A 20,379-nucleotide genomic window follows, 5' to 3' on the forward strand; every position below is an offset into this window, starting at 1 on the left:
GGACCAATGAGAGTTCCCCCCCAAGCCTCTCCTGTTGTGCTGACCCATGATCGAAATGCATATGGACCCTTCCCAGTATTGTGCTCTCCTTTGTGAGGCATCTGAAAAAAGTTATTGTTTGATATGTGTGTGTAAAGTGCTGTCAAGTCACAGCCGACTTGTGGCAACCCAGAAACGTTTTGATAGGACCACAATATTCTTGCAGGCCTCTGTGGAAGGCAAACTGAACGACAATAAGCTTCTTATTGAAGTAGGATTGTTATAGTCATGACTGTCGAGATCCTGTTTAGCCTCAGTTCTTCCCTTCGGGAGAATGAATTCCTTTATTTATTTAAATTTATAGCCCGCCCTCATTTCCATCTAGGCCAGCCTAAAAACCATAAAACATCTGCTTAAAATAACAGTAACCTCAGAACAACCATAGAATATCCAGATGGCATTTGCATAGAAAGGTAACAACAGCCACTGTTGACCCGGTCAAGTAGCTAAACCTCCACAGATTAACAGAAGGTGGTGGAGATGGGGAGGCCAGCACAGATGTAAAACTTGCAGCTGTCTTCAGTTGTAGGCCTGGTGGAATAGTTCCATTTTGCAGGCCCTGCAGAACTCTTTGAGGTCCTGCATGACCCTGATGTCACTAGCAAGGGTATTCCATCAGGCCAGGGCCAGGGCCAAAAAAGCCCTGGCCCTTGTCAAGGATAGCCACGTGCTACTCGGGCCGGGGACCAGCAGAAAGTTATTATTCGCAGGGTGTACAGCTCTCTAGGGGTTGTACCAGGAGAGGCAGTCCCGTAGGTATGAAGGTCTCAGACCGTGTAAAGCTTTGAAGGTCAAAACCAGCACCTTGAACCTGATCCGATACTCCAGCTGAAGCCAGTGCAGCTGTTTCAGCACTAGTGTTATATGTTCTTGCAGCGAGGACCTAGTGAGGAGCCTCGCCATGGCATTTTGCACCAGCTGGAGTTTCTGGATCAGTCTCGAGGGCAGCCCTACATAAAGCGAGTTACAGTAATCCAGCCTAGAGGTGACCATCGCATGGATCACTGTGGCTAGGTCAAGGAGGGAGAGGTAAGGCACCAGCTGCCTGGCCCGGTAGAGGTGGGAAAAGGCTGCCTTGAACACACAGCTGTGAGCTGAGCTTCCATTGATGAGGCATCAAGGATCACACCCAGACTCTTCACAGCAGGTGCAGATTTTAACTACATACCGTCAAGAGCTGGGAGCCAGCACCCCACCCCAGAGCTGCCCTGGCTGATCCAAAGGACCACCGTCTTCATAAGAAAGGCCATGCTGGATCAGACCAAGGTCCATCAAGTCCAGCAGTCTGTTCACACAGTGGCCAACAAGGTGCCTCTAGGAAGCCCACAGACAAGACAACTGCAGTATCATTATCCTGCCTGTGTTCCAAAGCATCTAATATAATAGGCATGCTCCTTTGATGGATTCAATTTCAACCAGCTGTTCCTCAACCATCCAGTCACAGCATCCAAGCACCTAGCCAGTGTGTCCAGGGCGGAGTCTGGATAGCCGTCCATCAACAGATAAAGCTGGGTGTCATCAGCGTTCTGATGACAACCCAGCCTGAAACGCCTGACAAGCTGGGCAAGGGGGTGCATATAGATGTTAAACAACATGGGGGAGAGGATCACACCCTGCAGCACCCCACACCAGAGAAAAGAGCACAGCCATTGTAAGGCTAAGCCCCGAATCCCAATGTCGGTGAGGTGGTGGTCTAAGAGATCATGATCGACCATGTCGAAGGCTGCTGATAAATCTAAAAGTACCAGCAGCCCCGGCCTGCCTCGATTCCCTTGCCTTTCTTCCACCAGCCACATCCACAGTTAAGCAGTATCTCACTACCAACACTTAACAATGATTAAGTTTTAAAATCGTGGAGGTACCTTACTTAGCCTGACATTTTTATCCTCCCCCCCCACCCCATGTAACTTTCATTTTACTCTAAAAGTAAGCTGCATGAACCTCACAAGCTTATTTTTGTTCTGGCATGGCTACCAACAAGCTGGGTTCAGTAAAACATATCTTAATCTAGTTTATGTCTCTAGAAATAGATCAGTTTTGATGTGGAGCTGCAGTCTTGGCAGGCTGTAGAACCCTTTGAATTCCTTGCATCTGGCCACTGGAACAGAACTGTGGCTCAGCTCTGTATGTGCGTGTGTTTAATTTCCTGATGTCTAAAGCCAGCTTCAGACTAGGCATGAGTAATTCCCTTTCTTAGATCTTGGTGCTTCTGAAGAACATGTATTGTTAATATATATATATATTTTAAACTTCACTGTGTAATGCCACTCTTATTTGTTATTGTTCCCGTTCATTCACTGTGAACGTTTATAGATGATTTTCTCTCAATGACTGAACCATTGTTTGCACTCTTCAGAGTATATAGTGCTGCTGAAACTCAAGAGACGGTGTTTGCAGATGTATCACCTTTGCTAACATCGCTGTTGGATGGGTGAGTTGAAAAACGGGAGCCTGTAATTTCAGTGGGATAACAACTACCTTGCCCTGACCTGGATGGCCCAGGCTAGCCTGATCTCGACAGATTTCAGAAGCTAAGCAGGGTCAGCCCTGGTTAGTATTTGGATGGGAGACCACCAAGGAATACCAGGGCTGCTGTGCAGAGGAAGGCACTGGCAAACCACCTCTGTTAGTCTCTTGCCAGGAAAACCCCAAAAAGGGGTCGCCATAAGTCGGCTGCTACTTGATGGCACTTTACACACACAACAACAACTACCTTAAAGAAAAACGCATGCAATGTACTACAGAAACGTGGTGACTCCTTCTTAAAATATAGTACAGTACATTGAGATGGTTGTGAAGAAAAGAATCATATTGAAAGTTCTGAGAGTTTTTCATTGCAATAGTTGATATGAGAAGGAACAATGCCACAGCAAACCTAATGTGCCATCATGAGACTGTGCGGATTCTTTCCTTTGTTGCTGGTGAAGAAGAGGGCAGTAATTTCTATTTGCATCATTCCCAACCAAAAAAAACTACGTTTTCTGTTAATTTCAGTGCCATTTCTAAGCACAAACTGAAGTAGCACCTTCGGTTTAAATTATCTGTCCTGAAACATGACTTTTTCACAGCCCTTCAGGAAATGTTCTCTTATTGAAAACAAAAATGCTTCATGTTTTTTTGGAGGGTGGGGGGGAATGTGTCATTTAAACAGAATTTAAAGCAGATTGCATGTCTGGAAAATACAAGCTTCTTGCACCATTCACATTTTTAATCAGCTTTCCTTTTGTGGAAGGCATACATTTTAATCCTTGAATTTACCCACCCCTTTTGTCTTTGGTCATTTCCTCATAAGGTTGCCAGCCTCCAGGTGGGGGCCTGGAGATCTCCTGATGACAGAGATCAGTTCCCCTGGAGAAAATGGCTGCTTTGGAGGGTGCAGCGCTTTTTTCTTTGTTTGTTTTTAAAGTGTTAGTACTCATATATAAGGGTGCACCAATTTCCACCAGTTCCCCGCTATGGGACTTGAGAGACCCCTGAAAAAAAGGTGCCGGTACATATTACTGGTGAGCCCTGGGAGGGCCCTGGGAGGGTGGACTCTGACATTATACCTCACTGAGATCCATCTCCAGGCTCCATCCCCAGATCTCCAGCAATTTCCCAACCCAGAATTGGCAATCCTGTTTCCTCTTTGGCTATTTGGTCCAGGCAGGGAGCTGTTGGGAAGGGGATTTCCCCCCTATTTCCACACAGCTTCTTGGTGCATGCATTTTCCATCTTCTCCACATCCTTTCCAAAACCTACAATCTTTTTGCTATGATTACAACAAAGCAGGGGTAGCTGCCAAATAAATGGGAAAATCTGGATACTGGAGAGCCGGCATGGTGTAGTGGCTAAGCGCGGTGGTTTGGAGCGGTGGACTCTGATCTGGAGAACACGGTTTGATTCCCCATTCCTCCACATGAGCGCCGGAGAACTGGATTTGTTTCCCCACTCCTACACACGAAGCCAGCTGGGTGACCTTGGGCTAGTCACAGTTCTATTAAGAGCTCTCTCAGCCCCACCTCCCTCACAGGGTGTCTGTTGTGGGGAGGGGAAGGGAAGGGAAGGGGATTGTAAGCCGGTTTGAGTCTCCTTTAAGTGGTAGAGAAAGTTGGCATATAAAAAACAACTCTTCTTACTTCCCAGTCCCACCTACACTGGTCATGTTTTCCTTGCCCCAATTCCCTGTAGAGGCCATCCCCGCCCAGGGGGGCTTTTCTTTTGGTTGTTATAACCGTGTAAGTCTATCCACTAAGTCTCCTGAATTTTTTTTTAAGTCAGTCTCTAACCTCTTTCATTGCAGAGATATAAGGGGGAAAAGCCTACATTTCCAACAAAATTGCCGGATGCTTACTTTTTAAAAATAAAAGCTATAAATTCAGAGGGCCCAGCAGATAGATCATTGTAACGATATAGTGTTCCAGAAACTGCTGATTTAAAGGAAAAACCAACACCACCACCACCCCAGTGCCATGGAGAGGGAATGCCTACTATGGAGGACTAGGGCAGGGGACCATGCAGAAGCCCCATTGCTACTGTGCTTAACCCACAGCTACAGTTGCAATGAGAAAACTCCAGGAAATCACACCCCTTTCAGTATTGTCAGCACCTGACAAATCTGTATTGATATCACGCCAGAAAAATGCTGAATATTTGCGCACTTAAAATTCCACCAAAAGAGGTGTGATTGAAGCCTTACTTGTTCATGTACCAAATGGCCACCCGCAGTTTACATATCTGAAGTATGATGGAATTAGGTATGGTGGATCTTTCTGCTTCTTAAAATACTGTTGGATCCATCCCTTATCTACCATATACAAAGATGACAAAAGCATAATTCACAAGAAGATCAAAAGGAATAATGGAATTTGCTAGGCACTCCTACTTGGTTTTTAAAATAGTATTTAGTCTCCTTTATTGCCCTGACCTGGATGGCCCAGGCTAGCTTGATCTTGTCAGATCTCAGAAGCTAAGCAGGGGAGGCCCTGGTTAGCACTCGGATGGGGAACCACCAAGGAAGTCTAGGGTCACTATGCAGAGGCAGGCAATAGCAAACCGCATCTGAACGTCTCTTGCCTTGAAAACCTTACAGGGTCACCATAAGTTGGCTGCGACTTTACGGCATTTTCCACTTCCACTTCTTTCTTTATTACAGAGAACAGAACAGGCAAAGGGATTTTGCCCATCTATGCCAATGACAAGCTATGATGAACTCCCGACTGCTTCCATTCCTATTAATATTGTGAGAAAATAATGGGAGGGGTTAAAGCTGTTCTGGAGTTGTGTTTTGGAACAAGGAACATCTGTTGCATTACATTCTGTGGAGTTGTTAGAAAATTAGAAACAGAGTCTTTTCTTCTCAAGATTTCTGACTTTGATCTGTAGTATCTGTTGAAATCAAGAATCAACATTTGTTTTGATTTCTAGGTACAATGTGTGCATTATGGCTTATGGGCAGACTGGGAGTGGAAAAACATACACAATGTTAGGACCGCAACCTGAAGATAATTTTGCTTTCCACCTGGAGGACGAACCAGAATTAGGAATTATTCCTAGAGCTGCTGAAGAAGTGTTCAGGTATTGATGACTGTAGATGACAATATATTTACTCCAGCACAGAAATAATTTATATATGACTGCTCATGCCCTTCTAAATCCTTATAGTGAAATTGTTGCTCTTAAAATAAAACCTGAATATGGGAGGGAGGGCTGGGAGAAAAGGGAGTCTGGAAATGCCTGGCAATTGCTGTCTTGGGGTTCCTTCAGTCACCATTGTGACTTTGTTTAGGATTTTCTTTTCAGCTGCAGCTTCTCTGAAAGCATTTATGGTGTGGAACAGGCAAATTTCAGAAAAAATAATGAAACGGCATAATCACATGGGTGGAACTTTGGTCTTTTCTGGGGTTTTTTCTTATGCATCACCTTTGCAACTCATAAAATGCTCGACATTTAGGATGCAATCTTAAACAGGTCTGTTCAGAAGTAAGTCCCAGTCCATTCAATGGGCTTACTCTCAGAAAAGTGTTTTTAGGATTGCAGCCTTCATGTAGTGACTGACATGCAGAAATTACAATTTGCTGTCAGCTGGCTTTTTTATTTTTGAGCGATAGAATTATTTGCAGTTGTCGCTTCATAGTAGTTTTGCACAAGCCCCTTCTCTGTTGCAATTTTTGACATTTTGATCCCCTCCCCATTGTTCTTTGTAGTTGTCAAACGATGCTTTGTACACTTACTGTACATATGTTCTTCTTCCTCTTATAATTATGAAGCGGTTATTTGAATTTTAGAGGCACGCTTTTTTTAAAAAAAAAGGGATGCCAGATGGCTGTGTGGCCCTTCAGATACTGTGAGATGGCAAAATAGTCAGGATTGTGCAAGACTGGCAAAAGTAAAGATTAAAATGAGGTTGCTGTTAGGGGGGGAAATCGTGACAAAGTGAATATGCGTATCGATCCGTTGAAACACAAATTTAAGCTTGGATCCAAACACAACGTTCTGTGCACCATGCCACAAGTTATTTATTTTACAAATTCTAAAAGACAGTCCTTGCTGATAACTAAATCATAAATGTTTCTTATTGATTATCCAGTACAGCGCCCAGGGGAGGAGGAACAGTTGCAAATGAACTCTTAACCACTGTGGGTAGGAACTTGTAGAAGAAGTGAATGAGCTATGCAGTACAGAACAGCTTCTGTTTTATTTTACCTTATTTAACAAAATGTATACCCTTTCTTTCTGCCCTCATAAGGGCCAACAAGGCAGTTAACAAATTAAAACATAAATAAAACCACCTCTGAAAAACCCTTAAAACCATCGAAAGCCCATCATTAAAATAATTAAAAGCCGAGCTAAAGTACATATAAAAACACTAAAACAACCATGAAAATATTAGGCAGGAAGGAGGGATCACTGTGGGAATGCCAAACAAATAGGGTTGCCAGGTCCTTCTTCACCACTGGTGGGAGGTTTTTGGGGCAGAGCCTGAGGAAGGTGGGGTTTGGGGAGGGGAGGGACTTCAATGCCGTAGAGTCCAATAGCCAAAGCGGCCATTTTCTCCAGGTGATCTGATCTCTATCGGCTGGAGATCGGTTGTAATAGCAGGAGATCTCCAGCTATTACCTGGAAGATGGCAACCCTACAAACAAAGCAAAAGCCTTCACCCGCTGGTGGAAGATAGCAACGACAGGGGACAGAGAAGTCTCCCTGAGGAGAGTTCCAGAGTTTTGGTGCCATGACCGAGAAGGCCCTCTTCCTGCCTAATCACAGAATGTGGGGCCTTCTGAAAATGATTTTGGTGGTCAGTTAGATTCGGTTCATAAGGGAGTTAGCAGTCTTTCAAGTATGTTGGTCCCAAACCATAAAGTTCAGCATTTTGAATTGTGCCCTGAAACAGATTGGGAGCCAATGTAGATAGACCAAGACTGGAGTGGTATGGTCCCTGTGACCCATTCCAGTCAACGTCCTGGCTGCAGCATTCTGCACCAACTGAAGTTTCTGAACACTTCTCAAGGGCAGCCTCAGGTAAAGGGCATTGCAGTAATCTAATCCAGATGTGGCCAGTGCATACACCACAGTGGCTAGATCTATTCCGCCCAGGAAAAGCCACAGTTGGCTAACCAACTAGTAAAAGGCACTGCTGGCCACAGCTGCCATCTGCTTATCCGGCAGTAGGCCTGTGTCCAAGAGCACCCCCAGACCACTGACCCAGTTCCTCAAGGAAAGTGCAACCCTCCAGAACAGATGACTCCTTAAATCCTGAGTCAGACCTTCCACTCACCAGTAGCAGTTCTGTTTTGTCAGGAGTAAGCTTCAGTTTATTATCCCACAACCACTCCAAAACTGCCTCCAGGCACCAGTTCAGGGTTCCTGCAGCCTTCCTGGGATGAGCCGGAAGTGCAAGATAGAGCTGAGCACTATCCGCATATTGGTAACAACCCAGCCCAGATCTCCGGATGTCCTCCCTCAGCAGTTTCATGTAGAAGTCAAAGAGCATAGGGGATAAGATAGAAGCTTGCAGGACCCCAAAGGCCAGGGGGCAGAGTAGAAGTCCCCCAGCATCACCTCTTGAAAACTACTCTCCACGTAGGACTGAAACCACCACACAAAACAGTGCCTCCCAATCCCAGCCAGGAAAGGCAGTCCAGAAGGATACCCCGATTAATGGCATTGAAAGCTATTGAGAGGTCTAGGAAAACCAACAGTCACATCTCCTTGTGCAGATCATCTACCGGGGCGACCAAGGCTGTTTCAGTTCCAGGCCTACAAACAGATCGGAAAGGATCTAAACAATTCGCCTCCACCAAGAAAGCTTGAAATTGTCCAGCCACCACTTTACTCAAGAATGGACCATTTGAGACTGGTTGATAGTTATTGAGATCTCCCAGGTCTGGGGTAGGATTAGAAGTTTCGAGGCTAGGGTGAACACCCATTCTTTCAAGAAGGCATTAAGCACCTCTTGGATGCAGTCAGCCAGTCCCTTCCGCCTGGCAGTGTTAATTATTCAGGTAGGTCAAGGGTCATACTAGAAGCTGGAAGGCCTCAAACATCTAAGGATCCTGTCCACATCTTCAGACTGAATAAACGGAAAAGTGTCCTGAACAATTGGACGAGATGGCACCCTGACACCATCTGATCCTGTCACTGCTAATGTAGAATCCAAGTCAGAATGGATGTGAGAGATTTTATCTGCAAAGTGTTGAATAAAACAGTCATCTCGGGCCACCCAGAAGTCCTCCTGCTCCCGCAGGCTGGATCCCAAGAGGCCTCAGACCGCTTGGCACAGTTCCACTGGCCTACACTGTGCAGACACAATCCTGAGCTGCTTCTGACAAGACAGCCTTGGCATTAATGGTCCCTCGGGACAACCAGCCTAGGGGTCCTCAATGCCACCCCCAGGATAACTTCTGACAGCTCAGGCAGGGAGACTGTTAGGCAGTAGGGTGGGCAGTGGTATAGTGGTTAAGAGCAGTGGTTTGGAGTAGTGGACTCTGATTTGGAGAACCGGGTTTGCTTCCCCACTCCTCCACATAAGCGGCGGAGGCTAATCTGGTGAACTGGATTTGTTTCCCCCCACTCCTACACACGAAACCAGCTGGGTGACCTTGGGCCAGTCACACTCACTCAGCCCCACCCACCTCGCAGGGTGTGTGTTGTATGGAGGGGAAGAGAAGGTGATTGTAAGCCAGTTTGAGTCTCCCGTAAGTGGTAGAGAAAGTCGGCATATAAAAACCAACTCTTCTTCTCCTACACCAATAGAATTCCACTCCTGTCTCTCAATCCCAAAGAAACCAGAAGTGTCCTGGATGGGACACCGTTCTAGGTGGATAGAGTCCTTATCAACTACAGCGACACCACCTCCCATGTAGTGACTAGTTAAAAGCCGCATGAATTTATAGCATGGTCTACATTCTACATTCTTGATTCCCTGCCAATTACTACAGAATGGGATGCACCCATTAGAACAAGAATGGCTCTGCTATGCATGGTTCAGTGTACCAGTGTAAAGAGAGCTTTGTGTGCTATCTTTTTTCTTCCTGCTTTTCGTATCCTGTTTGACCCATCAGCAGCTTGCTGGTGGGCCACTATCTAGAAACAGAAATTGCTGAGGAGGAACGTAAGTATCTTGTATCCTTGCTTGTTGCCTTTGTCAACAGGCCTGTTTTCTTTTTTAAAGTTGTGCTTTGCACAAAGGTATTTACTTGGAAATAGAAAATGTATTCCTGGCATCCTCCAGGAGTCTGTGAAGCTGGAGCATACAGTCGACAGAATTGTGCTAGTGTATGCAAGCCACAGCAGATGGGGCAGGGTCTGATTTTGAAGGAGTCCAAAGTTACTCAAAGAAATGGTGTATGCTCTGGTTTATGGATTTTTAGAATTCTGATAAGCACTTCAATCAGGGAGTTATAGACTCTTGGATCACACGCATAGTTTACTTTGGGTTTTGTTTCAGCCTCTTAAGCTATTTTTTGGTTGTTGTTCTTGGTTCTTTCTTTTCTCCCCCCCCCCCCCCCAGGCTCATTTCAGAGAAGCCACCAGGAAGTCATTGGGTTGAGGTTTCTGTTGTAGAAGTGTATAATAACGCCGTGTTTGATCTTCTGGCCAAAGACAACTGTGGAACAACAACTGGTGTCAAAAGGGACATTGTCACAAATAAGGAAGGGAAGAGTGATGTCCCGCTTCTTGTGTACGAGTGAGTAATCCTGTGTGTGTGGGTGGGGGGACACCACATTTTTAGCACCAAATAGTGACTGAGCATTCATTCAGCTGTGCCGGTGACAAAGAATGTTAAATGTCAGCATATAAAGCTTCCTTTCCCATATCCATTTATGATTTGCTAACCTCACCGCAATGTGACTTTTAACCACTATTTTTGCATGGTAAACATTTCTCCTGAATTTTACCCCATCTTGTGTCTTGCCAGCAAATGTCAATCTGTTTGCCTTCTATGTGACAGGGAGGGGTTTTTTGGTTGTTTTTTTCTGTACATGGAACCTCAATATAGTAGAAAGTAGAAGAGATCTTTGAGTGGAACTTTTTGTTTCAAACAAAATATATTTTTGAGCTATTTATCTGTATATATTATCTATCTCTATATGTATCTATATATTCCATTCCTCCAAGGTGCTCACGGAGCATTCATTATATTCCCCACCTTTATTTTATCTCCAAAAAAACACAAAAAAAACCACCCCTTCATTGAGAGAAAGAGACTGACCAAAGGTGACCCACAGTGCAGTCCTAAATAAAGTTACACCCTTCTAAATGCATTGAAGGGTGGAATTTTGTTTAGGATTATACTAGCAGTGATCTTCCTGACTGAGGACCAAACTACACGTTATGGCATCCACAGGTCCAACCTGTGGGTGCCAACGATATTTTAGAGCTGAACTCAGCTGAGCTGCGGAGAGATCAGGCAAACTTGTTTCCCCCCTGCACCTTTTCAAGCACCAGTAAAGCCCCCCCCCCCCGCCACAGCTGTTTCAGCACTAGAAAAGGCACGGAGGGTGGGAAACAAGATCGTCTGGTCTCGCCACGCTGCCGGCCTGATCAGGATCAGGCCCTCCTGGCATTTTTAAATGGCCAGGTTCAGTTCTATAATGGCATCAGCAGCCACAGGTTGGATCTGTGGACACTATAATGTTTTGTTTGGCCCTGAGAGGGGGCCCCTTTCAAGCTGCCCTTATAATCTGCTTGAGAAGCCAGTTGCTAAACGATTTTTTATGTCATTTCAGACACAGCCGTTTTGGCTTCCAGCTGTGAATGGGTTTTTTTTTTTAACCTTTCCAGACAAAGCCGCTTGTGTCTCGTTGGCATCCCAGGGATCAGCCTTTTTTAAATGTAAACAGCTTTCTCCTGTTTTCAGTTCTTCCTTGCGCTTCTGAATCACTGCAGTGCACTGTTTAAAATGTCTGGAGCGGTTCTTAAAGGACTGCCTACCCCACCCCCCTTTTTAAACGGCATGTTCTTTTTTGGATTTAAAAAAATGTTCTAAGATTAGTGCTGTAACGCTATAGCACCATAGCAATTTAATGCATCCGAATGCTGGCAATATAGCACCGAATTGCTATATCACCAGCATTTGTGGGCTTCCTAGAGGCACCTGGTTGGCCACTGTGTGAACGGACTGCTGGACTTGCTGGCCCTTGGTCTGATCCAGCAGGGCTTTTCGTATGTCCCTATGTCCACTCATCTTAGAACGTTAAAAAAAAAAATGCTGAGAAAGAACGCATCGCTGAAAAAAGGAGGAGAAAAAGCTCAGCACTGTTTGAAATGGCCGGAGTGCTTCAGAGCACTTCAGAGACGGCTCATAGATGGGTTGAAATGAGCTATATGAGATGGCTGTCCCTGTATCGCTTTATTCGGAATCGGCCCAACAACAGATAACATCCCATTTAGAATGGTAATCTGAAAAGGACCGTGTGGGTCTCCCAGGTCTTAATCCAGCACTGAGACTGCTGCATTGCACTAGCTGTATGGTATTAAAACCCTACATAAAATCATAACGTTTCTGTTCCCAGCAGAAATTAGGATTTTTTCCCCCTCCTGCTCCTAGTCACAGTGAAAAGCCAAAAGCATCTATTATACTGTTTTAGGAAGGAACTGGAAGTTAGACACAGCAGACCTTTTCTTTCCTTCATGAAGTATAATATTCTGCGCCCACAATGGAGATAATTTAAGAAGTATTTTTGTCTGTGGGTTTTGCTAACATGAGCAAACCAATTCAACTTTGTTTATGTAGCTTTTGATTGTTGCCAAAAAATCTTGATTAAAAGTATACTAAATGCACTGGAGGGTTGAGCAGACATAACTCTCTCTGTATGGTTTAACTTTTCTACAAAAATTTGTATTTTGTATTAATTGATTACCCCATAGTGAAGTAGGAACCACAGAGAAATTGTGAAATCGTTCTTTCCCCAACTGGTTATTTGAAGTTTTCCTGTCATCACATAGAATGTGCTTAATATTTTAGGTGCAGTGGGGTTTCTTCTTTGTGTTTACAGCTAAAAGAGGAAAACATTTTAAGATTCGGCATAATAAAAACCAATTTCAGAGCAATATATACATGTTGGGGTGGGGAAGATGGAAATCAGATATTGGGCCAGTTTCATGTATCCTCCATGTGGTAGGAAATTGGCAGGAGTGAGGTTCCTTTTTTCTTCCAATTGTTCCAGCAGCTTTACTTTTATTGCAGTATTTTTTTTTATTATGCCGTTAATAACCCTCCACGAAGGGAAACCTTCTTAAAATGTTTGAGTCCAAGAGTATATGTTTGCATTTTGACTTTAACAGAATTAGTGAGAAAGATATTCATAAATGCATAATATTAATAATTTTACAAAGAAGATTAACAATGGAAACACGAGACAAAACAAAGTAAACAAACCATAGCGCAGGGCCATCCCTCCTCTTTAGGTCTAAAGGAAGCAACTGGGATTTAAATAGCATTTCATCTATAGCACATTTGCTTATACACATATAAAGCCTGGAACGCCCTCAAAATTCTTGCCCCATCAGTTTAGCACAGTTTCTAATTTCCCTTCTTCAGGATGGCTGTAAGAATTGATGTTACGTTCCAAAATTGTGTTTCCCTTGAGAGCCGTGTGTGCGGGTCAGCTGGTTCTTGGAGTGGCTGGGCTCACTGGTTGTTCTGTTACCTGTATTTACTTGAAAGGAAGACAATCCTGAATATAAGACGACTCCCCCCCAAAAAGGTTATACACCAAGGGAAAAAAAAATAACTGAATGTAACTGTAACTTCTAGGAGCCCCGTGGTGCAGAGTGGTAAGCTGCAGTACTGCAGTCCAAGCTTTGCTCACAACCTGAGTTCGATCCCGACGGAAGTTGGTTTCAGGTAGCCGGCTCGAGGTTGACTCAGCCTTCCATCCTTCCGAGGTCGGTGAAATGAGTACCCAGCTTGCTGGGGGTAAAGGGAAGATGACTGGGGAAGGCACTGGCAAACCACCCCGGAAACAAAGTCTGCCTAGGAAACGTCGGGATGTGACGTCACCCCAAGGGTCAGGAATGACCCGGTGCTTGCACCAGGGACCTTTACCTTTTTAACTGTAACTTCTATACAAATGTAATGTGACACTCTTTTTTAAACAATGGCATACCTGGAAAAACCCCTAGTCTTGCATTGGAGTAAATACTGTGATTGTATTCTCCCAAGTGCGGATAGAAATGGTTTGTTGATAGCTGGATGGAAATTTGAAACTGCTGTGCATGTTTCCGGACTTAGATTTATGTATATATAAAAAGCAGGCAAACATTTCCCTTGTCTCTGAAACGAGCGTTTGGAGTCATGGGTTCTTTCCCCTGCCTTCAAGCTGTTGCTTTCGTTGGCAGATGGACTTTGAAGAGCCTGCAATATCAGGAGCAGTCTAAACTGGATCACATGAAGACCTACAGGGCAACTTCATGATCATGGCCATTCACTTAACCCTACTCTGTGTGGCAGTTGCCGTTTATGCTGACTTGCACCTGTCACATACTGAGATGGTTCTTTTCTCATTCATGTTCAAGACTCCACTTCCAACTAGAGTTTGTCAGGGTAATCAGTGGTGTGCTAAATGTCCTTAAATTCAGTCAGGGCAAATCTTATTGCTACATTTTCAGTTGAAATAATAGCATGTTAAAAGTTGTTTCCATAGACCAATAGCTAAAGCGTGTGCTAACCCTGGATCACAAAGGCCATGTAGGCTTGACATTCCTGACTGCCCACAATATTACACCGAAAGTAATTCTAGATGAGCTAGGTGAGAAAAAATAAGAGCAATATTGATCATAGGGCTGGAGGAAGGCTGTGTGGGAAATGTTCATCTATGTGATCACATTTGTTATTTTTTTTTGTATTCCTCTAATGCGTTGTGTTTTGCTAGGCCTGTTGAAGATGCAGTGGAGTTCTTGGAGCTGGTTCATAAGGGCCTACAGTTAAGAGTCAAACATCCAACCCTTGTACACGCTCATTCATCCCGTTCTCATCTTGTGGTAACTTTGACTATCACTACAAAGGCTGCCTTGGAGGACAGCTTTGGTAAGGAGCTTGACTATACCATATCTCTAAGATTATCAGAAAGCCACAGCCCTCAGTGAAGTAATTAGCTAAAACGTTTTAATGTTAAGGCTGAATTCCAAATTCCAAAATGAATTCTCATAGTCAACCGTCTCCTGAGACCCACCCACTAGGGATAATTCTGGTACAGACAGACATTCCTTGTTAAAATTTGGGGTTTTCCAGCTTAGATGCAACTTAGATTAGGCTTCCTAAATTTATATCCCACCCACCCACTCTTCTAAAAGATCTACATGGCTTGCCTCTATAGACATACAGCTGAAAAACAGAGTCATTATAAAATCACTTACCACACCAGTATAATCTTGCACTTAGACTATTTAGTGCTATATTGCTAGGGTTGCCCGGTCCCTCTTCACCACCCGTGGGAAAGTACATATAAAAACATTAAAACAACCATTAAAATATTAGGCAGGAAGGAGGGATCACTGTGGGAATGCCAAACAAATAGGGTTGCCAGGCCCTTCTTCGCCACCAGTGGGAGGTTTTTGGGGTGGAGCCTGAGGAGGGCAGGGTTTGGGGAGGGGAGGGACTTCAATGCCATAGAGTTCAATGGCCAAAGCTGCCATTTTTCTCCAGGTGATCTGATCTCTGTCGGCTGGAGATCAGTTGTATTAGCAGGATATCTCCTGCTACTGCTTGGCAGTTGGCAACCCTGTATATTGCCCTTTTTACACTGGCCCTGCATTGATTCTACTTCCAGGTTTCAAATTGACTGCTTAAATTATTATCCTGCTTTTAAAAATAATAATACTTTTTTAATTCATCTTTTAAAAATTATGCTGACAGCAGTGGTGCACATTTAAAGTTTATTGCCTTTTAAAAACTAAACAGTATACTCCCAAACAGCTCCTCCCTCCCATAAACCAGTTTTTGCGCTAGCCTTAAACAGGAAATTGAAAGGGATGAACAGGAGGAAAAGAAACAGGGGAAAGAAAAAACATAAAGACAATAAATAAAACAAAACAAAAAAAGAGAAAACAAGGAGGGGATGAAAGTGAAACTTATCCAAATAATTTACAAATAAATACCGTAACAAGCTTCATAAAGCTCTAAAAATTCAGCCCAAATGTAACTGAATTTCATTGTTGTATCCTGTCTGTTAAATGTTGCCCCTCCCCTGCAATGCTAAATCCAGTAATTCTTCTGTCCTGGTTTCAATATGGGGCTACAGCTTTCCAATGTTAAAGGGAAAGTGTTTGTTAAAGGAAAAGTGTTAAGGACAGCAGTCCTTAAAACCCAAAGTTTCTGGTCCAGTGGGATTTCCCATTAGCCAGCGCTTGGTTTAGTAGTAAGTTGACAGCTGAGAAACACTGGCCTTTTTTGCATGGTTAGTATGTCCCTGGCTCGTCCCTCTCTTGTCTCACACATTTATATCCCGAGATCGGAAAACCTTGCGCATGGTGCAGCTTCTGCATAGTGCAGCCCTGGGAGTCTCAGGAATAACAAGCAAAAATCCGGAAGCACCTGAGTCCCTGCCCCTTGAAAACACTGCTTTGTAATTGGCCGTAGTGCTTACTGTGACACTAATGTCACCCCACCCCTTCCCCCCCACACACACACAAGTGGCCATTTCACAACCCATTTCTCAGAATGGAGTACTGTAGAATCACCAGCCAAAATCCATAAGCATCTGAATCCCTGCACATTGAAAACGCAGCTCAACTCAGATAAGGGAAAGGGGGAGGGAGGTTCTCAGCTCGTGTGTGATTCTATGAACACAACACTGTCGAAACAGATGGGAGAAGACCCTATGGAGGGGGGGAGTTCTTCTCTGAGTGTCTTGTTTTCTGCTGGTCTGACAACATATCGACATAGAGTTAAATCAAGTAAAACACTAATCCATATTGCAGAGAGAGGCAGCGGAGGCTAGGATCGGGCGCTAGCTGCCCCCCGCCCCACATTTGGGTGATTAGTTACCAACGGGGGGAGGGTTGAGTGAGCAAACAATCCTCACTTCCGCAGCCTCTCTCTGTGATTTTGATTAATATTTTAAATGATTTAACGCTATATTTATATGCCATCAGACCAGCAAAAAAAAAAAGGTGCCCAGAGAAGGAGGTGGCCACTTGACCGCTTCTGTCTCCAGTATGGCTTCTTGGGGCATTGCGGAGGGGATGGCTGAAGCCTGGCTGGAGGAGGAGTTGGAGAACTGGAGTGAATCGGGGTGTAGGAAGATCAACCCGCAACGTAACTATGAACCTTCCAGTAACCGAGATAAGCTGAGCAAAGAGTTTCATTCCATCATTGGCATCTAATGCCAGTTTGATCTCTTGGTCCTGAACATTTATGTCTACAGTACTGGGGGCTTGCAAATGGCATACGCCAGAGGTTCTTAGGATAAAAGAAGAAAAGGCGAGGGGGAGGGAGCACTTGCGCCTAAGGCCACAGAGAATGCTGCTGAATGAAGTACATTTGGATCTTAGTTGAAATTGTATCTATTGTATACATTCCAGGGTCAGTCCCATTTTGCATAGATCTCCCTGTGTACTTCCCACCTTACCCGAAATACTTTGGCTGGTTTTTATACACCCTGGCAAGAATGCCTTGGCACAGGCTAGCAAGGTGCAGAAAATATTGCTAAAAGAGGTTTGAAGTGACAACAAAAATTTTGCTTTAAAAAACAGCAACACCTATGTTGGGTGCAGATTTCCCTTACTCGTAAATTACACAAGCAGGAGCACAATTGAGAAGGCACAGCTACATCCTTTTATCAGCCAGCATGGTGCAGTTGTTAAAAGCGGAGGTTTGCAGCGGTGGACTCTAATCTGGAGAACCGGGTTTGATTCCCCTCTCTTCCACATGAGCGGCAGACTCTAATCTGGTGAACCGGGTTTTTTTCCCCACTCTTCCACATGAAGCCTGCTGGGTGACCTTGGGCCAGTCACAGTACTCAGAACTCTCTCAGCCCCACCTACCTCACAAGGTGCCTGTTGTGGGGAGAGGAAGGGAAGGGGATTGTAAGCCGGTTTGATTCTCCTTAAAAGGTAGAGAAAGTTGGCATATAAAAACCAACTCTTCTTTTTCTGTCAGTGCTGTGCATTTGAATGATGGACTTTAAAAAGTGAGAAGGTTCATAGAAACATTGGCGAATGTCTGCCTCTTGCAGAATATAGACATAATAAAAAAGCAAGATCAAGTAGGTTTTGCAGTGGCCAGAGGCAATTAACTGCTCTGGAACTGCACAGCTGAAATGCATGCTCTTTTTAAAAAGTTTGTGCTAGAAGATCTAATGAAGAGTACTTAGTAACTAGAGGTGTGTGATGGCACAATCCTCCACCCTCCAATGCAGGATACCAGTGCAGGATACCCTTTGTACATCTGGGAGGGATTATATGTGTATGGAAGCGGAACCAGTTGCATAATTATCCCATTAAAAGGTCATCATTGCCATAACCTAGAGATTACACTGAACTCACCTGTCCCTCTTGGTGTGTCTCAATTCACTGTTGCGGGTTAAATGTCTTCATTCTGTCTTCTTTCTGTCACAACTTCCCTGGACAGGTGATTGTTCTAGTCAGAAGCTGAGTAAAGAGCATTTCTTCAACTCTCCACACTCTGTGAAAGATGACAAGCCCACTTGTCCTTCCAGATCTTCTTCACCAGCCCAGTTTCTCGGTGACTCTACAGAGAAACACAAGCGAACAAAACTTCAGCTGATAGATTTGGCTGGCAGTGAATGCGCTGGTAAGTCAGCCTCGGGGCAACACGATTCCATTCTCGAAGATGAAGATCTACCCGGGAACCAACTTGTGTTTTGTTAATTTGTTTATTTTGTTTTTTTATTTGTTTACTTCGTTTATACCCTGCCTTCCTCCCTGATGAAGATCTGGTGTGGCTTGCATCATTCTCTACTCCTCCGTTTTATCCTCACAATAGGTGGGTTAGGCTGAGAGTGTGTGACCGTGACTGGCACCAGGTCATCCAGTAGGGTTGCCAACTCCGGGTTGGGAAATGTCTGGAGATTTTGGGGGCGGAGCCTGAGGGGTTTGTGGAGGGGAGGGGCTTCAATGCCATAGAGTCCAATTGCCAAAGCAGCTATTTTCTCCTGGTGAACTGATCTCTATCGGCTGGAAATCAGTGGTAATTGCAGGAGATCTCCAGCCACTACCTGGACGTTGGCAACCCTATCACCCAGCAAGCTTTAATGAAATATACCCTGCTAGAATAACAGTTTGTTCAGTCCAAGGCCTGTATCAGAAATTGCTGGAGGGAGAAGTTAGCGGGGCAAGGAGTGTTTAAACGTTTTCTCCTACATCTTTTCTATGATTTCAATAGTCCCTCTGAAGCTTCAGTTAGTTCCATTGGAAGACAAAGAGAGACACAAGTCTGAAACATGCCTTTTTCTTCCTACAGAGCTCACTATAACTTAAAATGGGCTATGCAAATTTTTGGAAGAATCATGGGAGGAAAGGGTTAATAACTTCCTGCCCTCGTAACTTTTCTCCCATCTTCAAAGCAGCCACATGAGTTTGATAGTTATCTTTTATTTTTTAAGTTAGAAATTCCATGAACTCTCCTCTGACTTGTACTTGGCCTTCATCTGCTACCAGCTGAATACCATAAACTGCTTAATTCTCCAAAGTACAACTACAGAGCTCCAAGTGAACCTTTAAAGTTTTAATATAAATAGGACTTGTTCCTGACCTGAGCTTATCTTTCGGGAGTGTGAGGAGCAACAGAATAACAAGGTGGCATTCCCAGACTCTTCTTCCTGAATGCCCAGTTATGAATGGATGCAAGGCTAAGCTTATGTTCAAGCTAAGAACATAAGAATCTGCTGGATCAGACCTGTGGTCCATCTTGACCAGCATCCCATGTTACACAGCAGCCATCCAGTTGCTCTGGAGGGCAAACAGGGGGCCAAGGCCTTTCCCTACTGCTGCCTCCCAGCACTGGTATTCAGAGATTTGCTGCCTCTGAATAGGGAGGCTCCCTTCATTCACTGTGGCAAGTAGCCACTGATGGACCTCTCCTCCATGAATCTGTCTCCTTCCATCTTAAAGCTATCCAAGCTCATGGCCATCACTACTCCCCAGGCAGTGAATTCCACAGTTTAATTACTCATTGATTGAAGAAGTATTTTCTTTTGTCTGTCCTGAACCCACTTCTCAACAATATCATTGTGTGCTCCCAAGTTCTAGGATTTTAGGAGAGGAATCAAAAGCTCCCGCTATCCACTTTTACCACCATATGCCTGATTTTAGAAACCTCTATTATGTCTCCCCTTAACAGTCTTTTTTCCTACACTGAAAAGTCCAGTCAACGTGACGGTAGTTGAAGTCACCCAAGTTTACAACATTCTCCCTTTCAGTCACCACCCTTATTTTCCTCTCCATCTCGAGGTCTGCCTGGCTTTAGTCAGGGTCCTCCTTTATTTCCCAGCTCTTATTCTCAAGTTCTAGCCCTCTCCCATCTGTATTTTCCTAAGAATTGACCACACGATCCCTTTGGTATGAGTCGCTCTGAACCAGAGGCTCTCCAGCTCCTGTCAGTTTCCCCCACAGATGTTAATTTAAAAGTTGTTCTGCCACCTTTTTGATGTTAAGTGCCAGCAGCCTGGTTCCCTTTTGGCTCAAGTGAAGCCGGTCTCTTTTGTACAGGTTTGGCTTGTCCCAGAAAGTTTCCCAGCTATGGCTGATCAGTCTCACTTTCGCAATAGTAAATGATCTGAGAATGCCTGTAATGTAATAATAGTTTAAAATGTGTAAATGGTACATCAAATATTTGTTGAAAGTGACTTAATTCAGTATGGCTACTTTGCTCCCTTTGTGAAAAACTACACTAGC

General features: G+C 44.3%; 1 protein-coding gene across 1 annotated transcript in view; it reads left to right on the forward strand.

Annotated features, from left to right (window-relative positions):
- KIF25 (kinesin family member 25) overlaps window positions 1-20,379 on the forward strand; it is a 62,521-nt gene that overhangs the window by 34,286 nt on the left and 7,856 nt on the right. The window contains exons 9-13 of the mRNA XM_056853755.1: window positions 2,396-2,470; window positions 5,446-5,595; window positions 10,031-10,207; window positions 14,397-14,551; window positions 18,095-18,277. Of these exons, the coding sequence (XP_056709733.1) occupies window positions 2,396-2,470; window positions 5,446-5,595; window positions 10,031-10,207; window positions 14,397-14,551; window positions 18,095-18,277 (740 nt within the window). The remainder of the gene's footprint in view (window positions 1-2,395; window positions 2,471-5,445; window positions 5,596-10,030; window positions 10,208-14,396; window positions 14,552-18,094; window positions 18,278-20,379) is intronic.

The sequence above is a fragment of the Euleptes europaea genome, chromosome 7, assembly GCF_029931775.1.
Source record: "Euleptes europaea isolate rEulEur1 chromosome 7, rEulEur1.hap1, whole genome shotgun sequence".
Lineage (NCBI taxonomy): Eukaryota > Metazoa > Chordata > Lepidosauria > Squamata > Sphaerodactylidae > Euleptes > Euleptes europaea.